The sequence below is a fragment of the Brassica oleracea genome, chromosome C4 (genome assembly GCF_000695525.1).
Source record: "Brassica oleracea var. oleracea cultivar TO1000 chromosome C4, BOL, whole genome shotgun sequence".
Taxonomy (NCBI): Eukaryota; Viridiplantae; Streptophyta; class Magnoliopsida; order Brassicales; family Brassicaceae; genus Brassica; species Brassica oleracea.
This window is the reverse complement of record NC_027751.1, coordinates 43,572,773-43,592,221: the sequence shown is the minus strand read 5'-3', so window position 1 is coordinate 43,592,221 and position 19,449 is coordinate 43,572,773. Positions and strand designations below refer to the sequence as shown.

The following is a 19,449-nucleotide window of genomic DNA, read 5'->3' as shown; positions in this document are numbered from 1 at the left end:
TTATAGATACATATACACATTAGAAGATAAATAACACACAACACAAAGCTCTTATTGATCCTTATTACATGTAAGAGTGGAAGAAAGTTTGCAGCAATACCCAACATATTTGGGGTATGAAAATGAAATCTCCAATATACAAATAAATAAATAGGCTGGTTCGGTTTGGTATATGTATAGATATTAATAAATGAGTTCATAAGTTGAGAGAAACTGGTAGCAATCAAATCATCTTCTTTGGAAATTGAAGGTTTTAATGGAGAAAGCAAAGACGACCGAGAAGAAGAGGCAAAAGGCGACGACCATAATAGCGGAGACACCGAGGAAGTCATGTTTGTATCCCATCACTTCCTCAAGTAGTTGTTTCACCATAACTTTATGAACACCGTCCGATAGCTTCACCTCTCTCTCATCATCACCGTACTGTGACACCAATAAACCGTACAGTGTCCACGCCACCGGGTTTGCCCAATAGTACCATCTCCACCATAACGGTATCCTCTGTCCAAATCAAATCCAAACACAAAAGGTAAAAAGAAAAACATACTACTTCAAAGTTTTCATGTGAGCAAAGAAGTGTCACTTTTAGATATTTTTTGTAAATGATTGAAATGTGAAAGCTACTTATTATTACCTTGTATGGGATCATGAAACCGCTAAAGAGGTTCCAGAGCATGTAGAAAGGGGCAGCAATAATGGAAGCAACGTTGTGGTTTGGGGTGATGGCTGTAGTCATCATCCCGTAGAATGTGAAGTACATAATCGAAAAGTACATGAAGAATAAGTACCACAAGAACTTCACAGCCGACCATTCGAATGAGGCCATCGCATAGAATATGCTACTATATATAGTGGATTGGGCTAGCACGTATGGAAACTCTATAAACACCTGCCAAAAAAAAAACCAATCTTTTTTTTAATTAAAATTCTTCAAAAATAAATAAAACAGATGTTTTTTTAATGACCTGTGCAAAAGCAAAGGGAAGTGCCGAGTACATTCCAGCTGCTCTCTCGCGGTAAGAAACAAATCTTTCAATTGAAACAACAGGCTGTGCAGCGGTTGCGTTGGTGATTCCAATGAAGAGAACGGCTGCGTACATGGATCCCATTGAATTGAATAACTCTTGTTGAGTGTCCCTGAAAATGTAATGTGAATGGTTTTAAAGAAGTTCATACAAGTGGACTGATGGAGATAGTAGTAAAATTAAATTTACCTCTTTGAGCCGAATTTCCAACAGATTGTGCCAAGCATTAGAGAGATGACCACCGTGTAAAAGAACCGAACCGCGGTGTACTGCGGGTTTCGCCAGTACGACAGGTTTTGTTTCCACAGGCAAGCAACAAACTGACTGTAGAAAGACTGAGAGTATCTGGTCGGAAACTCGAGTTTTTTTGAGATATTACTTGGCTTGCTGAGGCCTTCCACCAGCTCCTTGTTGCGTCTAGAGACATGAAAAAAATGTGGTAATAAAGTAAAACCAAACCTCTGAAAAAGTTTTAAACTTAATGGAGGAGACTTAAGTCACATACCGACAAAGATTTGAGTTCTTGTAAATTTCAGCAAAATCAAGACCAAGTCGTTGTTCCTCCGTCGATGAGGTGACATCAAGCATCCATGCTGCTGGATTATGACCGGCTTTGATCTTTTTCACCCCTTCAATACACTAACGACAAAAAAAATAGATCAGACTTACATCTACATGTATCTCAACGACACGTGTACACCATCTTTCAACCTCGTCCTAATTGCACACAATTTAAGTATATAAACCTATTATCTCCCAAAGCAGAACTAAGGCTACCTCAAAATACTTGATAAGGTCACAAGACCTCTGGCCAAGTGGACCGGCATATATGAGTTCACCACCACGTTTCATGAACAAAAGCTCGTCGAATGATTCGAAAATATCAATGCTAGGCTGATGAATGGTGCAGACGATGGTACGTCCAGTGTTAACAATATTTCTAACAGTCCTCATCACAATGGCAGCAGCTCTTGCATCCAATCCCGAAGTTGGCTCATCCATGAACACTATAGAAGGGTTTGCAACTAGCTCAACCGCAATAGTCAGCCTTTTCCTCTGTTCAGTTGATAAGCCATCAACTCCAGGTAGACCCACCAATGCTCCACTCAATGAGGTTAGCTCCACTAGCTCCATCACCTCATGGACAAACGCCTATAAAGTTTGAGATAATGTCAGTCAGCATATATAAATAATCCGAGAGATAAAAAAGAGATAATGTTTGTTTTACCTTTTGTGTCTCTGAGTCAATATCTGATGGTAAACGAAGGCATGCCGAGAAAAGTAGAGACTCAAAAACAGTAAGGCATGGAGAATGAACATCGTTCTGCTCACAATAGCCTGAGATTCTTGCAAAAGTTTCCTGCCTTTTTGGGAAACCAGATATGTACACATCTCCTTCGATCGTCCCACCGGTTTTTCTTCCGGCTAAAACATCCATCAGCGTTGTTTTGCCAGCACCACTTACTCCCACCAACGCTGTAAGCACACCTGGCTTAAAAGCTCCGGTAATATTCACAAGTAGCTGCAATCTATCTTCTTGTATCCCTTGTTCTTTTAGTCCCTAAAAAAAGCATGTGCAAGAAAATAAAAATAAAAAAATGCATTCAGTCTGAAACAGTGTTGGAGACTTGTTTGTTACATACCAACGGAACATCCACATAGTAATTGATATTGCTGAAAGACAAAGAGAGCGGTTGGAAGGGCAGAACCATGCCTCTATTCTTGAAATATTTTCCTGGAAACCCAAATAACTAATAAGCATTAATTAAGTTTTCTTTGAGAATAACATGCTTGTTCCACTCACCATGTAGTGAGCCTGAATGCTGTAAGTACTCTCTTAGTTCCACAACAAACTCATCGCCTTTCCTTTTCCTATCTCTGTCGTCCAACTCTTCTCTGGATACAACAGCTTGTAACTTACCCAAAGCTTTTTACAAAAGGGTTATGACCAAGATTAGCAACATGTTGATATGCTTTTTTAGGGTAGAAAGAAAAAAAGGAGGAGAAAGCGTACGGTTGAGGTAAGCTAAGAAGACTGTAAAGAGCAGATTGAAAATAATCGTGTATCCGAGCAAAGCACCAACACCAATCCAATACCAATAGTTCTCAGTGAACAAACTTCTTTCTCGTAGCAATGCCACACCAAGAGAGTCGCTGGTGTGATTCCCAGCTCTCTTCAAAGACAAAAAAAAATACATTAGTATATATAACTACCAGATTCTATAGGTTGTAGTAGACATTTTCTTCCTCCACCTTTTGCCAAGAAGGACTGAGGAACTCGTTAACAGAAGCTGCGTTTTGAGCATACATCAATGGAGAGATCCAGTAACCCCAAATCCACCAGGTGGGTATGCTATCTGAGGAATCAAAAGAAGAGAAATTAATGAATATTCATTGTGCTAAAAAGGAGAAAGTTCAAGAAAGAGTTATACACACCTCTGGAAATTATAAAGCCTCCAAGAGTCATGACCACCAGCATTGCAAAAGACCCAAACGTATTAGCAACTATCATATGTCGGCCTAGAGAACCCATCACCCGGAAAAGACTCAATGACATCTGATGCAGAAGGAAATACAGCAAGAACTGCTGAAGAAACCTGAAGATTGATCAGACAAAATTTCACCCCCATTAAACTCCTTTTTGTGCAATTAAAATACGTTTTATGAAAATGTATGTACCTGGAGAAGTGTGGATCGTATCCGATTGTATAATACGTGACTGCTACCCATGTGGCAGACTCTATTATTGAAGTGGGAATACTCAAAAGCCAGGAAGGTAATGTATAAGCCCAGCTCGGGTAAAAATGCAAGTCTCGATGCTTATACAGAACCGGAAGCTTAGCTACTAGCATTGGAACCTCTGTAAATCCGTTAAAGAGAATGATGACCATGGAGAAGTAAAGCGACCCAAGATATATGTTGCCATCATCAATAGTGTTGTGATGCATTGTTGTCCGGCAAAACACAGTCATTGTGATCAAGGCAACTAAAAGAAGCTGCATATATATATAATATGTGGATGAGAATGAGTTACTTTTAAGTTTACCAACTAATAACTATGGAGACAAATAATAATTTGGGAGCCGAACCTGAACGAACTTGAACACATAAATAAATGCATTCTGCTTCATCAGTTGCTTTTGCCAAGAGAAGTTGATCTTGAGAAGGTCACTCCTCTTAACACCGTATTGAGATGTAGACAATGCGGCTGAGTGATTGAAACGTTTATCAAATGGAACATCAAGTTTCTTTGCCAATTTCTTGCCGGTCGGAAAAGATCGAAAAGCTTCAGCAAACTTCCCAGGTGGTACGTAGCGATAAGGCCTAAAAGGGACTGACCAGTACTGCTGCTGGTCTTTCTTCGAAGTAACCTGTATTTGTTGTGAACAAACGCGAATTAAATCCAGAAAAAAAACAAAGGAGCAAAACGAATGTGAACTTTTTACTGGTGCACAGAGATTTTAAAACACTTCCAGAACTAACATTATTAACAGAAGCTCATTTTTAAAATCTTATAATAAAAAAAAATGAACGACTTCAAATTATTTAAACCTTATTACCTCTTGCAAGAAATCTGCAACATTCTTCCTCTCAGGGCAGCTAAATCCCAAGGATGAAAAGAAGTCAAGAACCTCGTCACGTGGACCCTGGTAGATAATCTGTCCCTCGGACATAAGGATAACATCATCGAACAACTCGTATGTCTCGGGAGAAGGTTGAAGTAAAGAGATGACAGTGGTTCCTTCAAGCGCATGAGTTGAATGCCTCATATACATTATTATCTGATGAGTCGTTGAACTATCCAAACCATTTGATATTTCATCCATGAAAAGGACTCTTGCTGGACCTACTAACAGTTCCCCTGTCATTTCAAATTCCACTCAATTAGTAAAATATCGAATGGTTAAATCATCTTACATGACGAAAGACATAACACACACAAACCTGTTGTGAGCCGTTTCTTTTGTCCTCCTGAGATTCCTTTGATCATCTCATCACCAACCAATGTGTCAGCACATGTGTCCAACCCTAAGATCTTTGTTGGATGTATGAGAATTTCAGAAAGAGTTTGAAGAAGAAACTATAAGAAATGGTCATAATATACAAGTTTGAATCTGGTACCTTCATAATATACTCCACGACGAGGCTTGTCTCTTGTCCCCCAAGAGCTAAAGACTACAGGGTTCGAATTGAATCAAGGGTATGATTAAACATAGAAAAAGAGATTAATATCAACTTAAAACAACAGTTTACCTTCATAAATATATCAAGATCTTCATCAGCTACTATTCCTGCAAGCTTTTCCCTTCTTGCTAGCTCCACTAGCATATCTGTTTTTTTTTTAAGTTTGTTTTTTAAGTGGCAAACTAAGAAATAAGTGCACTGCACACTACACAAACACACACACGGCTTCTTACCATATTTGAATCCTACACCTTGACAACGACCAGCAAACTCGAGATTTTGCCTAACTGTCATCTCTGCCACATGCCAATCCTGTTGGCTGACGTACGCAGACGTCCTAGGCGCAACTATCTCTTTGAGATTGTATCCGTTGTAAGTTATTTTCCCTGATGTCTTTCATTTGCCAAGGAAAAAAATATGTCAAACCGTAAGAAGAATATCTTTACAAAGCAAGCAAGATTCTGTTATCACCCATGTTGTTTGTACCTGAAGAGTGTTTCCAAGGCGTCCAGCTAAAGATAAGAGTAGTGTTGTCTTTCCGGAACTTGGAGGGCCGAGAAGGAGTGTCAATCTACAAAAAGCAAAAGCGAATGAAGAATTAATTGAACAAAACGTATAAAAACTTTTTAAAATGAATGAAAAAAAATGTAACAGAAATAATAAAAATACCTCGAAGGTCTAATGATACCACTGACATTGTCTAAGATGGTTAGTTTGCTTCTTTTCCCACCATACAAACGTATATTCCTTAAAAACGCCTGTAACAGACACAAAAGATGCTCATAACAATTTTTTATTTATTTTTTAATACAAAGAGGTTCCCGTAATCTTCTTAGCCTAAAATCATTTTCCCACACAATAAAAGATGAAAAGAAATGGAGAAATTACTTCTGCCATGTTAATGATGAAATTGGGAATTGTTGGTAACGCTCGACTTCCCACGTGAACGAATGATTCCACCATCAGATTCTGAAACCGAACTTCAATCTTTGGGAATTTCAAATCCACTCTGCCAAAATGTGAAAAAATAATTCAAATTGAAATTTGAGAAGTAAGCAAATTAAAAAGTAAAAAGTAAAAAGTAAAAAGAGAATTACGCGTCGAATCTCTTCCGGACACGAGCGAAGAAGAGTTGAGGATCATGGTCGACGGAATTAACAAGGCGGTCGAGTAGAATACGCTGCTCGCTAGCTTCGAGGTTACCAATGCTGATCTCTTTGTGCTCACCGATGTCATCCCTGAAAATGCCACGGCGGATCCGAGAGTAAGTCGGCAGACGCTGCAACGCCACCCATCGAAGCTCTTCTTCTTCCTCGACTTCGTCTTTCAACGAGCTCGAACGCGAGAATGCGTTCTCCGTCGAGTTCCACATCACAAGACGAGATGAGATTTGCTTTTGCTTTGCTCTCTCTCTCTCTCTCTACTGTTAGTTTAATCTCTCCTCACCCACGAGATAAGTGGTAGGTGAAGGTTGCCATTAATGCACTTGTCTCTCTCTCTCTCTCACATCTGGCCGTTAAAGGTGAAATAACAGTTGAGGAGACGAGAGGCTATTTAATTCTTAGCGGGGAAAAACAATTGAACTTTTTTTTTCTAACATTGATCGTTGTAGGGACAAGTATATAAATGGACCGTCGGATTAGAGTAACTATATAGTAGTATTACTCTACCTATATTTTGATTTTAATTATTAATTTGATTCCAACGACATTCTTCTTTCCCCTCAACGGTTTTTTACTTCTATTTGTTTTATTGCTTAACTAAGACAATGTTTTTCTCGAACGTTTCAAAACCCGATTATTCAGTGTGACTTTTGAAAGTTGAAACTAAAGCGAGGCTGGAATTTCCAAGCGTCATTTTCGGTCTGGTTCTATCATCCGTTTCAAATATTTTTTTAATTAGAAATAGTACGTTTGTAAAAACAACTATAAGAATTATCCTTCAACATATAATTTTACATGTTTTTGAAAAATTCGTGATTATTTGAAATTTTTCTTAGAATTCAACTCTAGAACTCATGATTTATAAAAAATAAGTAAGTTTTGGTCGAGTATTAAACAAAGACGACTTTCACGTTCTATCATTTATGTGTTAGGTTTAGAAATTTCCAATTCACATTTATTACATGATTTTGGACGGTCTGACAGATTTACAAGTTAAGATGAATCAATCTCAATAGATTATTTTAGAACAGTCATACTATTTTAAAACAATCGTACCATCAAATCCATTTACAGTGGACAAGGAAGACAACAACTTTTATGTCTAAACGATAGAGCCCCTCTCCTTGTTGCAGCAACTGAGCTTGTTTCGTTAACGTATATCTCTTGCTAAAATTTTGCAGTTATAATTTAATTTAGTCCCATGCTTTCAAAGTTATCTTTGTCAGCGGTGCTGCATCATCATTGATTGGTGAAGAACTAGTGAGAGATGGTGGTGTACAGCTTCTTTTGACTCTTCTTTCCCATTGCATTTGTGTGGTTCAGCCAAAAACTTCACAACACGAACCAGTTGCAATCATTGTATGGGCCTAGAGTTGCCATCACACTAGTGAGATTCCTTCCCGGCGGACTTGTATCCATCATTCGTGTCTACATGCAATTTGAGCTGACCACAGAGACTCTAAAACTTGTGTGGACTCCAGCAATGGCAGCATTTTTACCTGCACAGATAGAGAGACCATCTCATGAGATCTTTATCGTGAACAACTGAAGGGTTGTGTAATTGAATTGGATGTACCCGAGCAATCTGGTCAGCCAGAAATGAGAGACGAGCCACAAGTTATTTCTTATATATATATTTAAACTGATACATGAATCGGAGCAGTTGTGAAATTTCTTTTGAGTTAATAAACTTTTTAGTTTACGTTTTTGAACGTTTGTCATGTTTCTATGAGCATTAAAATGTCACTGAGATTCCTTGGACTGGTTTTTCTTTGGAGAACTATTTGGCTCAGCCCAAACTGAATCGGACAACTTCTTTCTCTTTGGACAATGTGTCCATTGTTATATGTCCTTCATGAAATAAATACAGGGCGGAAAACCAGGTGGATGCAGGCAGTGGCGGAGCCACCTTCAAGGTAGTGGGGGGGGGGGGCAAGTAACCCCTATGAAATAAATAAAATAAGCATTTAGGCTTGTAACCAGTGTTTTGCTGTGGTAAAGTGGTCGTAACTTCTCTTTTTGACCCCATGTCTTAACTAGATGCAGGAAAGAAGTATAGATGTGATTCAAACTTCCTCCTAGTGGAACCACTGGGTTGTGACTGCCTTTCCCATTATTTTGTGGGTTCAACCCTCTAGGTTTATTCTTGTCAAGGTCATGGCCAGGGTTTCGCCAGCCTTGCAAGTGTAGTTCCATTTACGCCCACTAGGATCGGAGGGGGGCAAGGGGGCGTTTGTGTAACACGTGGAGCTACTTGGTTTTTATTCATGTCATTTCAGAGCGTGACTGGGTGATTGATTGTGATATAGCCATATAGGTCATTTTCTCACTGGTTACTTTCAATCTAGTCTTTAGTGACGACCATATATTCTTTCTACATATGAAACTTAGTGATGGTTTTCTACATATTCTGATTGTTCACCATTGTGCTTCCTTTGCCTTGAAGTTTATACTAGCCAATCCCTTCCTTTTAGAGTTGTATTGTTGTAGAAGAAACTATTAACTGTTAAAATTTATAAATAGGAATAGCTGAAAACCGGGATCGTCTGGGGATATGAAAAATCGTGAAGGTGTTTTGGAAAGATATGCAGCAGTTTAGTTAAAAATGAGATAGACGAAGCAGAGCCGAACCTGTATTTTGGGGGCCCATTCAGAAAAATAAAAACTTAGTTTCTCTGAACAAAAAATTGTTTCACTAGAAACTGAAAAGTCGTTGTAAGCCCGTGACTGAATTAAAAAGAAGATAGTTTTTATTTATTTTAAATTTTGTGTTAAATTTATTATTATCTAAATCCTAAAAATTTAAACACCCACGTCACAGCTTAATATTTTATTCTCATAGATATAACATGATTTTTTTTGTTAACCTTTTTGTACGTTTAGCATTATATAAAATACACAAATATAAACAAAAAAATAGAAATGGGGGCTCCATAGTCCATAAGACGGGCTCTATTAAAATGTTTCAAATGCATGCGTACAACAAGTCTGGCTCTCAAACGAATTGAGGTGTGAATGAAGAGACAAATGGCTTTACTATTGATAATTAACGAGCCTCGACAAAAGAACAAGTGAATTTAGTAAAGAAATGAGTCGAATGTGTGTAAAGTCTATTCTCCCTATTTTCTATCTATTTTCTTGTTTTTATAGATCAAGTCATCTTTTTTAACACTGTATATCCATTGTAAAAAAATTCCATTAGTTTGCATAGTTTCATATTTATAGGATCTGAAGCTCAGACTTTTCAGTATAGAAACATTAAATAAAACCACTAGATCAAAGAGGTTTCCACAGTCCAAATCATTTATTTCATCTGTTTCATTATAAATGTCACTTTTATTTTTTTACGAAAATTAAGAAAATTGTATAATAAATTAATATATCCCAATTTAACGTAAAATTAATTAAATAAAAATAATTTAAATAAAATTTTATTAATTATTCAAAAAAGTAAAAAGTAGATTTAGTGTATTGGAATTGTAGAATGACACTTATTTTGAAAAAAAAAGTAAAGTAAATTGATATTTATTATGAAGCAAAAAGAGTATTTATCTATTTGATTAGATATAAATGACATTTATTTAGGTGGATTTCGATGTTATTAGTCAATGCGGTTTATTACCCTTTGGAATAAGGTTTGAAATTATTAACAATGGTTTTGACCGCATAGGTTTGACCGCGTTATTCTTTTTTTTCTTTTTTCTTTTTTTCTTTTTGATCAAGACCACGTTATTCATTCCGTATATTTTACTTCGTCTTTCAATTCAATAATGATATTCACTATTATATTTCAAAGATCTTAAATTACGCTTTATTGAACTTTAGTTTTTAAGGCAAAATTTACACTAAATTCATACATACACACACATACATATACTACTAAACATTTGCATGTATTTTCGTCATTGTAAATTTTTTATTTGGATACGATTTCATTGTCATTTATATTAATGACTTTTATGTTAGTTGTCATTATTTTTTATGTTAGGCCTTGATTGGCAGAGCAAATGATAAAGCAGTAGCAATATGCTATAGAAGAAGTATGCTGCAAAAACTATATGTTTTGGCTAAATTGTTTAATAGCATGATTGGTAAAGCAGTATGAGTATTCTCTTTAAAATTATTATAAAAATTAATATATAATATATAATATGTTTATTTTTAATGAATATATGTCTAATATATATATATATATAAATATATTAACATATACAATTAAAAAGATATATAATTTATTTATTTATTTGTTTAATCATTTAAAAAATATGTTTATATCAAAAAATATTATTTAAAATAAATTTTATAATTAAAATATATATTTTAAAAAATAATCTTTCACATTTAAAATAAATTAAATTATGTTTTAAATGTGAAATGCCTATTTAAAAAAAATATTTTTGTCGTAAATTAATTTAGAAATCAAGATTTTATTTTCTGGATATAAATTTTATTTTTATGATATTATTAAATAAAATAAATGAATTAATTATATATATTCCTTAATTTGATAAATTGTAAATGCAAATGCTTTTCTAAAAGCTTCATATGAGAGCATTTGACAGAGAGCATTTGGAGAGCATTAACATATAGTAAATGTTCTTTTAAATGCTTTTGTATCAATTATTGATTTGATAATGTAGAGCATAATGCTAATACTAATGCTCTACCAATCAAAGCCTTAGTTGTCATTATTATATGCTGACTTTGTATTAGGTAATCAGTTTTGCTGGATCTTGAACCAAAAAAAAATCCATAATTTTTAATAAAGAAGTCTTACTAAATTCTAGATAATGTCTTACTAAATTCTAGATAATGTCTTACTAAATTCTTTTAACTTAAATACCAAAATTGGTGTGAAACTTTTTGACTACTTTCAATATATTCAAGGTTTGTGAAGACATTCCTTTTATTTGTGTTATATATATAGAGTATATGCTTGGAGAGAAGAAGCCTAAGACAAAAGTTATCCCCACCATTGATTATCTCTCTATCATCAAAGTCTCTCGTCTCAAGAAAATGTCAGTCCAAAAATGCATTTCACCACTTACAACGATTCTCCTACTAGCAACAACGATTCTATACAACAACCAAGTTCATGCAACAAGTCCAATCAAAACCATCGTAGTTTTGGTAATGGAAAATCGATCATTCGATCACATGCTTGGTTGGATGAAAAAACTAAACCCAGAAATCAACGGCGTAGATGGTTCGGAATCGAACCCGGTCTCAGCATCGGACCCTTCTTCAAAGAAAATTCAGTTCGGATCAGGTTCACATTACGTTGATCCGGATCCGGGTCATTCGTTTCAGGCGATAAGGGAACAGATATTCGGGTCGAATGATACATCCAAAGATCCTCCACCGATGAACGGGTTTGTTCAACAAGCATATTCGGAGGACCCCACTGGTAATATGTCTGCAAGTGTTATGAATGGATTCGAACCCGATAAGGTTCCTGTCTACAAGACACTCGTCTCTGAGTTCGCTGTCTTTGATAGGTAATTCTTTTAATGATATAATTTTTTTAGTATTTTCCTTTCTTTGAAAGTATTATTACGTCATAGAATTTTATTGTCGCATCCTTTGTCCTCTTACTGACTCATCTTGACGTTACGTTTTGGGTATATATATTTTATTAACGGCACTGACTGGCCATCTTACTGATTGTTAAAAATGGTTAAAAACAAAAACATATGGTTCCATTAGAATAATTTTCTAAATATTACTTTTTTGTATTTTCATCTCTTTATGGAAGTATTGTTACGTGATATATATACTCTCTCTTTTTTTTTTTGATAAAATACGTGATATATACTCCTGTTTTGGTTAAGTACAGCACGTAATATATTCTTATTGACACTCTTTTGTGTATAACAAACTTTGTGTTAGTAATAAAAATGACTAGTACTAAAAGGCAATAAATCTGAAAATGGTTTTAAACAGATGGTTTGCATCGGTTCCATCATCGACGCAACCAAACCGGATGTTCGTGCACTCAGGCACGTCGGGAGGAGCCACAAGCAACGACCCAAAGTCACTTGCATTAGGTTATCCTCAAAGAACCATTTTCGAAAATCTTGATGAAGCCGATATCTCTTTCGGAATATACTTCCAGAATATTCCGGCGGTATTGTTTTATCGAAACCTAAGGAAACTTAAATACATTCCTAAGTTCCATAGCTATGCCTTATCCTTCAAGGATCATGCAAAGAAAGGAAAGCTCCCTGGTTATGCTGTGATTGAGCAACGTTACATGGATACAAAATTTGAGCCAGCTAATGATGATCATCCATCTCATGACGTCTACCAAGGACAGGTTTCTTTTGGCTCTTATTTAATTCATACAAATATATGTATATATCAATTTTATGTATATAAAGTTAGTATTTAAAATTTTCTAGAAAGATAAGATTTTTTAATTAAAATTATTATTTAAAAGAACAATATCTAAATTAAGAAGAAACGATGTTTTATTATCCATAAATATTGAGATTTTAAAATATAGAACATTTAGAAATTTTCACATTATATTTATTCAAACTTTAGAAATATGTTAATCAGCTATATTAGTATGTAACTTTCCAAAATAAACTAAAGCTCTATGTTGAATATACGATTCCAATTACTAGCAATTTTTATTTTTATTTTATCAAACTTTCGTGGATAAATCACAGTTTTTAATGATTACTTAGAAACATAATGATTTGAATTAATAGTGTATTTCATTTTTCCATAGATAATATAATTTTTAAAATATTTAATACTTATATATATTCACATTATAGTTTATGTAATTTAGAAATATTTTACTAAGTATATGAATTAGCTAATAATAATAGACTAGTAATTTTTATGTTTGGATGTATATGTTTTTTCTTTGACAATGTAAAAATATAAATTTGCATGACATAGACTATAAGCTAGTTATCATAAAATAACTTAATATTTTAGAATTTACAAATGAAGGGCAAATTAAATGTTATTAATGTTCCAATGTTTTTTCTAATGTCCAACAATGTTTCGTTTACACATTTTCAGAAGTTTATAAAGGAAGTGTACGAGACACTAAGAGCGAGCCCACAATGGAACGAAACCTTACTCTTAATCACTTACGACGAGCACGGTGGATATTTCGACCACGTTCCAACACCGGTTCGCAATGTGCCTAGCCCGGACGGTATAGTCGGACCAGAACCATTCCTATTCGAATTCAACCGCTTAGGTATTCGTGTACCAACAATAGCTGTGTCTCCATGGATCGAGAAAGGAACGGTCGTACATGGACCAAACGGGTCACCATTCCCATCATCTGAATATGAGCATTCTTCGATTCCGGCGACTGTAAAGAAACTATTCAATCTATCGACGCCTTTCCTCACAAAAAGAGATGAATGGGCAGGGACGTTTGAGAACATTTTGCAAATCCGGAAAGAGCCTAGAACTGATTGTCCCGAGACGTTACCCGAACCGGTTAAGATAAGAATGACGGAGGCGAATGAGAATGCTAAATTGAGTGAGTTTCAGCAAGAGCTTGTACAACTAGCTGCGGTTCTAAAAGGAGATGATGTACTTACAACATATCCTAAAGAAATAGGAAAAGGAATGACTGTGATTCAAGGGAAGATGTATATGGAAGATGCTGTGAAACGATTCCTAGAGGCTGGTCGTTTAGCTTTAGACATGGGAGCGAATAAAGAAGAGCTTGTTCATATGAAACCTTCCCTTACTGGAAGAAGACATTAATCTCGTTCTCCCCTTAAATTTCTATCATATCTCACCTTTTCCATTGTTACTTATATAAGTCAGACCCCTGGTATTTTACTAATAAAATGTGTTTTAATTGACACTAGAATAAGACCTGCGCAATATGAAAATTATTTAAGAAATGTCGTATGGAAAAATACAATTTATATTCTTGATCGAATTAATATTTTTGACCCTTCAACAATTTTTTTAAATTTTTTTTTGTTAATTACATAATTTGTTTACTGATGAACTGGTCCCATTTTTTAAAATATTTTAAGTCAAAAAATCACTTATCGCATAAGAACCTAACGTTTAAGCCGAAAAATCTCATGTCTACTATTTGGTTACAATGAAACTGCCAGCTCGGTTTTATATCATGATTTAGCAATTCAAAAGTTAATTATGATTATGAAAAGTTTATATTCATGGGTCAATCATATGTATCTTCAATATTTTTTTCATTTTTGTGTCACTATTTTCATCTTGGTTATTGCTCAATATAAATATTGATTTTTGAGTTTATTATCATTTCGTTATTTTGTTTTGGCCTGAGATTTAAAATTTTTTTAAGATTTAAAATTATTTAAGAGATACATACTTAGGTTAAGATCTGCGCCTTGTGCATAATAAATATTCTATATTTATTACTTATTTTATGTTTCTCTGCATATTATGAAATAATAAAATAATATAACAAAGAAATTAGTTACTATTATGTAATAAATTGGCGTGCTCATATAAATCAAACGACCGTTCTTGTTTATTTGCAATCATCTTAGGGTAAATAAATAACAACAATCAATCTTATCTATCATATACGATATATAATTAAATTTAAATGATATTAACATAGATATATAATATATTTTTAATATGGATATTTATTAAATGAGGTTTCTACTCATATGATTTTATGATTATTTGCATATTTATGTAACAAAATTTTACACAAATGTTTTTTTAATGTAGAATGTTTAGTGGTTTCAATAATTTACAATCATTTAAAAAAACAATGAAGATTTCAAAACTAAAATATTAACTTTGCAATATATGTTAAACGCATATATCAAAATATAAGTATGTATTTTCATATGATGTATAGTTTAATTTAAACGATATGAAATATATATATAAACATAAACACCTATTAAACTAAAAATATTTATTCTTAAAATCAAATCATTGTATCTTATTATAGAAAAAAAAATTAAACCTTGATCACAAAAGTTTATGTGAGGCTTTTAACAATTTTAGTAATGTATACTCGTTCTGAAAAATTCAAAATACAACATATACAAAAAAAAATCTAAATTTTTATTATATGATTAATGTAATTGTGTAATTTATTTTAAAAATAAATAATTAAACAAAAATGGTAGAAAATATACAGATTGTTAGCAAATCTTTATTATTTAAAATCATTAATTGCCATATATATCTTAATCACATTAGGTAATTTCGTAGGTTTTATTTAAGGAAAAAATATATAATAATTTCAATTTGATAAATGAATGATCCACAATGGACATACTATATAATATAACATTTTCTAGTAATTTAATTTTGGACTAACAAAATTCTCAATTGATTCTCAAGCCGCCACGTAAGCAAAATTAGCATTCTAATTACGTGACAACTCAGCATGACACTTTTTTAATTAATACAAACTACATATTATAACTTTTTAAATGTTTCTCAATTTGATATATAACTTTTTAAAATTACAACGATTTTAGGATACCAATTCCCATCAAACTTTACAATTTTTTTTTTTGCCGGTACTCTATTGCTTGATTATGGATGAAAGTATTACACTCTCTTGGTTTCAATTTATTTGATGTTTAAAGAATTTTTTTTATTATATAACTAGTAATGATCTCACTATTCTATATAAAAAATCTATTGTCATTGGCATTTGCAAATAATTACATAATACTGTATTTTTTATTGGTTAAATTAATTTTCTTTAATAATATTTTAATGTTACCACCAATGATGGCAAGAGACTGAAGATTCCTTTTGGATCAAGATTGAAGATGTTCCCACAGAGTTCTGGTCAACCCCTACTTTCCAGAGTACTGGAGACGCTATTGGTGAAACTACAGATGTGGATCTTGACTAAGGTAAAATACGGGTGATCATAGATGGACGTAAGGAGTTGTGCTTTAAGACAACAGTGGTTTTCAAAGGTGGAGAATACTATGAGGAAGAGGAGGCTCTAGTCACTTTAAAGTTTGAAAAGCTGTTTGGGTACTGCTCTCTCTGTCTCAGTCTCTGTCATGACTTGGAGCACTGTCCTTTGAATCCAAACCCGGAGAAGAAGAGAGAGAGTAGGGAGGGAGCTTCAGAAAAGACGATCAAGCAAGGAGTTACAAGGGAGTGGTGATTAATGGAGACGGGGGCCATCATGAGAATGAAAAGGATCCAAGGAGATACCAAGGAAAGAGGAAAGGAAAGATGTATGAGGAGCAAGAAATAAAATGGGAAAGGGTGTCAGAACGTGGAAATAAGAAATCATTTTCAAACTGCAACCACAAAAAAAATTGAGGAGGGAAGCTCCAGGAACCGCAACTCCCGATGGGAACAAACAAGACGTCACTCGGAGGAGGTGAGGGGTTGATCATCTTGTGCAACGCGAGGTGAAAGAAGTCAGCCACGAGGGAAAAAATTCTAGTGCGTAGGAACATAGAGGAGCCACGCGAAGAAGGAGAAATTAGGCTTGATGGGAGTGATAGGGGGAGGTTGCAACAAGAAGTGGAGAAGAGTTTGAAGCTAATTACTCCACCAGGACCTGCACATGTGACATCTCCACTCCCCGGTGATCCTGATCAGGTAACGTCAAATCCTGGAGAGTTGGAAAATGGTTTGGATTTGGTTAGTGAGTTTTTCGAAGATGGAACTAATACTCTGGAGAAGGATAAGATCAATGAGGATTTAGATTGGTCTAGGGAGGAGGGAATGGAACTGGGAGAGACCGATCACACTAGGACGGAGACAGATGCAGGTCTGGAACTTGATGAAGAGTTCCAAAATCTCACAGACGGAGAAGGAAAAGATATGGACCAGGTGGAGGCAAAAGAAGTTGTCGAAGAAGATATGGCTAGAGGCATTGCAGAGGGCACAGTGACAGCTGCGGCGGAGAAGAAGCTGGGACTGCGAAAACCTTTGTTCTCAGTTGCAGGTGGAAACGACTCGAAGTTTGTTCAAGTTCTTATGTCACCTCGCAAGTGCGCACCAGCTAAACAGAGTCTCCGCAAGGGAGGAGGCGCCAAGCAAGTGGAAGAGAAGGGTTCCTCACACCCTAAACAGTTACCTAAACCTTAAGTTTTTATGGATCAGCGTGTACCAATAACTATGTTATGGGGATGTTGTTTTTTTTTTAAATTTCTGTTTCTCTTGTTGCTTCAATAAGCTCTATGAGCAGTTTAAGTTTTTAATGGTCTCGTTGGGTTTTAAAAGGGTTTTCAATAAGATGTAGTTTGCTTGTTTCTTAGAACGTATGGAATAAAGATGGTTGTTTTGGTTTTTGGATTTGGTTCATGTTGTTGATGAGAAGTGATCTAAAGGGTCGGGTAATGATGTCTGATGCAGTATCATGTATGTAGCTTGATCTTTCTGGAAGACAAGCAAAGGATCTGGTTCATGTGTGGTTTTTGGTATTGGGAAGTGGCTCAAGACTGAACAGAACGTTCTTGTTGCATGGACCCAAGCGCCGTGGCTGGTCTCTTTAAACCAGTCGCAGACAGTTTATTTGGAGAGGATTCGGGTATTAACTTCGGAAACGAAGAAGAAGATATCGCAACAAGTAAATGTTCACTGGTTTGATAAGACTTATTGCAGTACAAGCCTTGCATAGTTTATATACTGTACGGTTCAGAGTATGAAATTTAAACATACTATACATATAAGTTTAACGTGAAGATACTGGCTCACATATTTGGTTCTCCTATTATGGCTTCTAGTGTCTCGAAGTTATATGGTGCGGTGAAAGTGGCAACAATGTCTATACTGGGAGCAGGGCAAAGGCTTATTATTTTCTTTTTGAGGGCGCCTGCTATAACGGGTGTGTTGAAAGTTTGGTGGTTTATTGGTTTTTGGTGGTTGGGATTTCAAGGTATTATTAAACTCAAATTAGCTAGCTCTTGGGAGCTTTTTTATATTTTTAAATGAGAGTTAGTTGGAATTGTCGAGGTATGGGAAGTAAGTGAACCATAAGCTATCTAAGAGAGATATGACATAAACATAAACCAAATTTTTTATTTTTATCTGAAACAAAGCAAGATTCAGAGTTTGTTCAAGACTTTCAAGCACACTTTGGATTCGATAATTTGGTCACTGTAGATCCAGTGGGAAGGAGTGGTGGTTTAGCGTTTTTTTACAACAATGAGTATCAGAACCAGGTCTTATATTCTAGTAATAGAATGATTGATGTGGAAGCGGTGGCTCTTGGGAAGACGGTTTATCTTACGTTTGTGTATGGTGATCCTGTTCCAAAGTTAAGGGAACAAGTATGGGAACGTTTGACTAGATATGGGCTTTCGAGATCGGAACCCTGGTTCATCTTTGGTGATTTAAATGAGATCACTGGAAATCTTGAAAAGGATGGAAGATCTTTGCGAAGTGTTGATTCTTTTATTCCTTTTAATAATATGATAAGGAATACTGGTTTATTGGAATTTCCGGCTCGGAGAAATAAAATGTCATGGCAAGGGAGAAGAAGAAAAGGAAAAGGGGCAGTGACGATAAGATGTCGTCTAGATCAAGCTTTAGCAAATGAGGAGTGGCATACTCTGTTTCCATGTTCTTATACAGAATATTTAGGGATGGTGGCATCTGATCATCGCCCAGTGGTGGCTTACGTATAAGATAAAGTCACCAGGAGAAAGGGCAATTTCGCTTTGATAAAAGATGGATTGGACAAGAAGGTTTTCTGGAATCAATTACAATGGGCTGGTCAGATTACAGTGAAAGAAGTGAAGTTGAGATAGTGGAAAAAATTAGTATTTGTCGACACGAAATTGCTAAATGGCGAAAAAATAATTCACCTTATGGAAAGGAAAAAATTAATGATTTACAGAAAGCTCCTGAGGAGGTACAAACAGATAATTCTAGGTCTTAGGAGGATATTGTAGAGGTTTCGAGGAAATTGTAAGATGCATATAAAGACGAAGAGGGAGTATTGGCACCAGGAAAGTAGGAATACGTGGTACTCATCTGGGAATCTTAATACAAAAGTCTACCATGCTTTGACTAAGAAACGACGGGTCCGTGATAGGATTGTAGGTTTACATGATGCTGTGGGGGAATTGGATTACAAAGGATATTTCTGT

The 19,449-nt window shown here is 35.0% G+C and overlaps 2 protein-coding genes across 2 annotated transcripts; one reads left to right on the top strand and one right to left on the bottom strand.

Annotated features, from left to right (window-relative positions):
* Positions 1-15: 15 nt before the first annotated feature.
* On the bottom strand, positions 16-6,695 carry LOC106341747 (ABC transporter G family member 32). The gene is made up of 23 exons (XM_013780457.1): positions 6,308-6,695; positions 6,099-6,219; positions 5,880-5,968; positions 5,697-5,781; positions 5,444-5,603; positions 5,280-5,356; positions 5,148-5,201; positions 4,971-5,061; positions 4,586-4,887; positions 4,115-4,396; positions 3,705-4,021; positions 3,462-3,622; positions 3,279-3,382; positions 3,040-3,199; positions 2,830-2,952; positions 2,669-2,760; positions 2,254-2,586; positions 1,803-2,177; positions 1,531-1,664; positions 1,215-1,442; positions 966-1,137; positions 635-889; positions 16-501 (listed from the first exon to the last, which is right to left on the bottom strand). The coding sequence occupies exons 1-23, from the start codon at positions 6,580-6,582 to the stop codon at positions 229-231; spliced, it is 4,263 nt and encodes a 1,420-aa protein (XP_013635911.1). The 5' UTR covers positions 6,583-6,695; the 3' UTR covers positions 16-228.
* Positions 6,696-11,290: 4,595 nt separating this feature from the next.
* Positions 11,291-14,222, top strand: LOC106337025 (non-specific phospholipase C2). The gene is made up of 3 exons (XM_013776041.1): positions 11,291-11,871; positions 12,317-12,689; positions 13,412-14,222. Exons 1-3 carry the CDS (start codon positions 11,306-11,308, stop codon positions 14,114-14,116), a joined length of 1,644 nt encoding a protein of 547 aa, XP_013631495.1. The 5' UTR covers positions 11,291-11,305; the 3' UTR covers positions 14,117-14,222.
* Positions 14,223-19,449: the final 5,227 nt, after the last annotated feature.

Excerpts from the sequence above, each read along its gene's own strand:
- LOC106341747 (XM_013780457.1), bottom strand. The coding sequence starts at position 6,582 with ATGTGGAACTCGACGGAGAACGCATTCTCGCGTTCGAGCTCGTTGAAA. Across the intron at positions 5,969-6,098 it reads TCATCATTAACATGGCAGAA|GCGTTTTTAAGGAATATACG; the intron begins GTAATTTCTCCA and ends TGTCTGTTACAG. Across the intron at positions 1,443-1,530 it reads AAGAACTCAAATCTTTGTCG|ACGCAACAAGGAGCTGGTGG; the intron begins GTATGTGACTTA and ends TCATGTCTCTAG.
- LOC106337025 (XM_013776041.1), top strand. The coding sequence starts at position 11,306 with ATGCTTGGAGAGAAGAAGCCTAAGACAAAAGTTATCCCCACCATTGAT. Across the intron at positions 11,872-12,316 it reads GAGTTCGCTGTCTTTGATAG|ATGGTTTGCATCGGTTCCAT; the intron begins GTAATTCTTTTA and ends GGTTTTAAACAG. Across the intron at positions 12,690-13,411 it reads ATGACGTCTACCAAGGACAG|AAGTTTATAAAGGAAGTGTA; the intron begins GTTTCTTTTGGC and ends ACACATTTTCAG.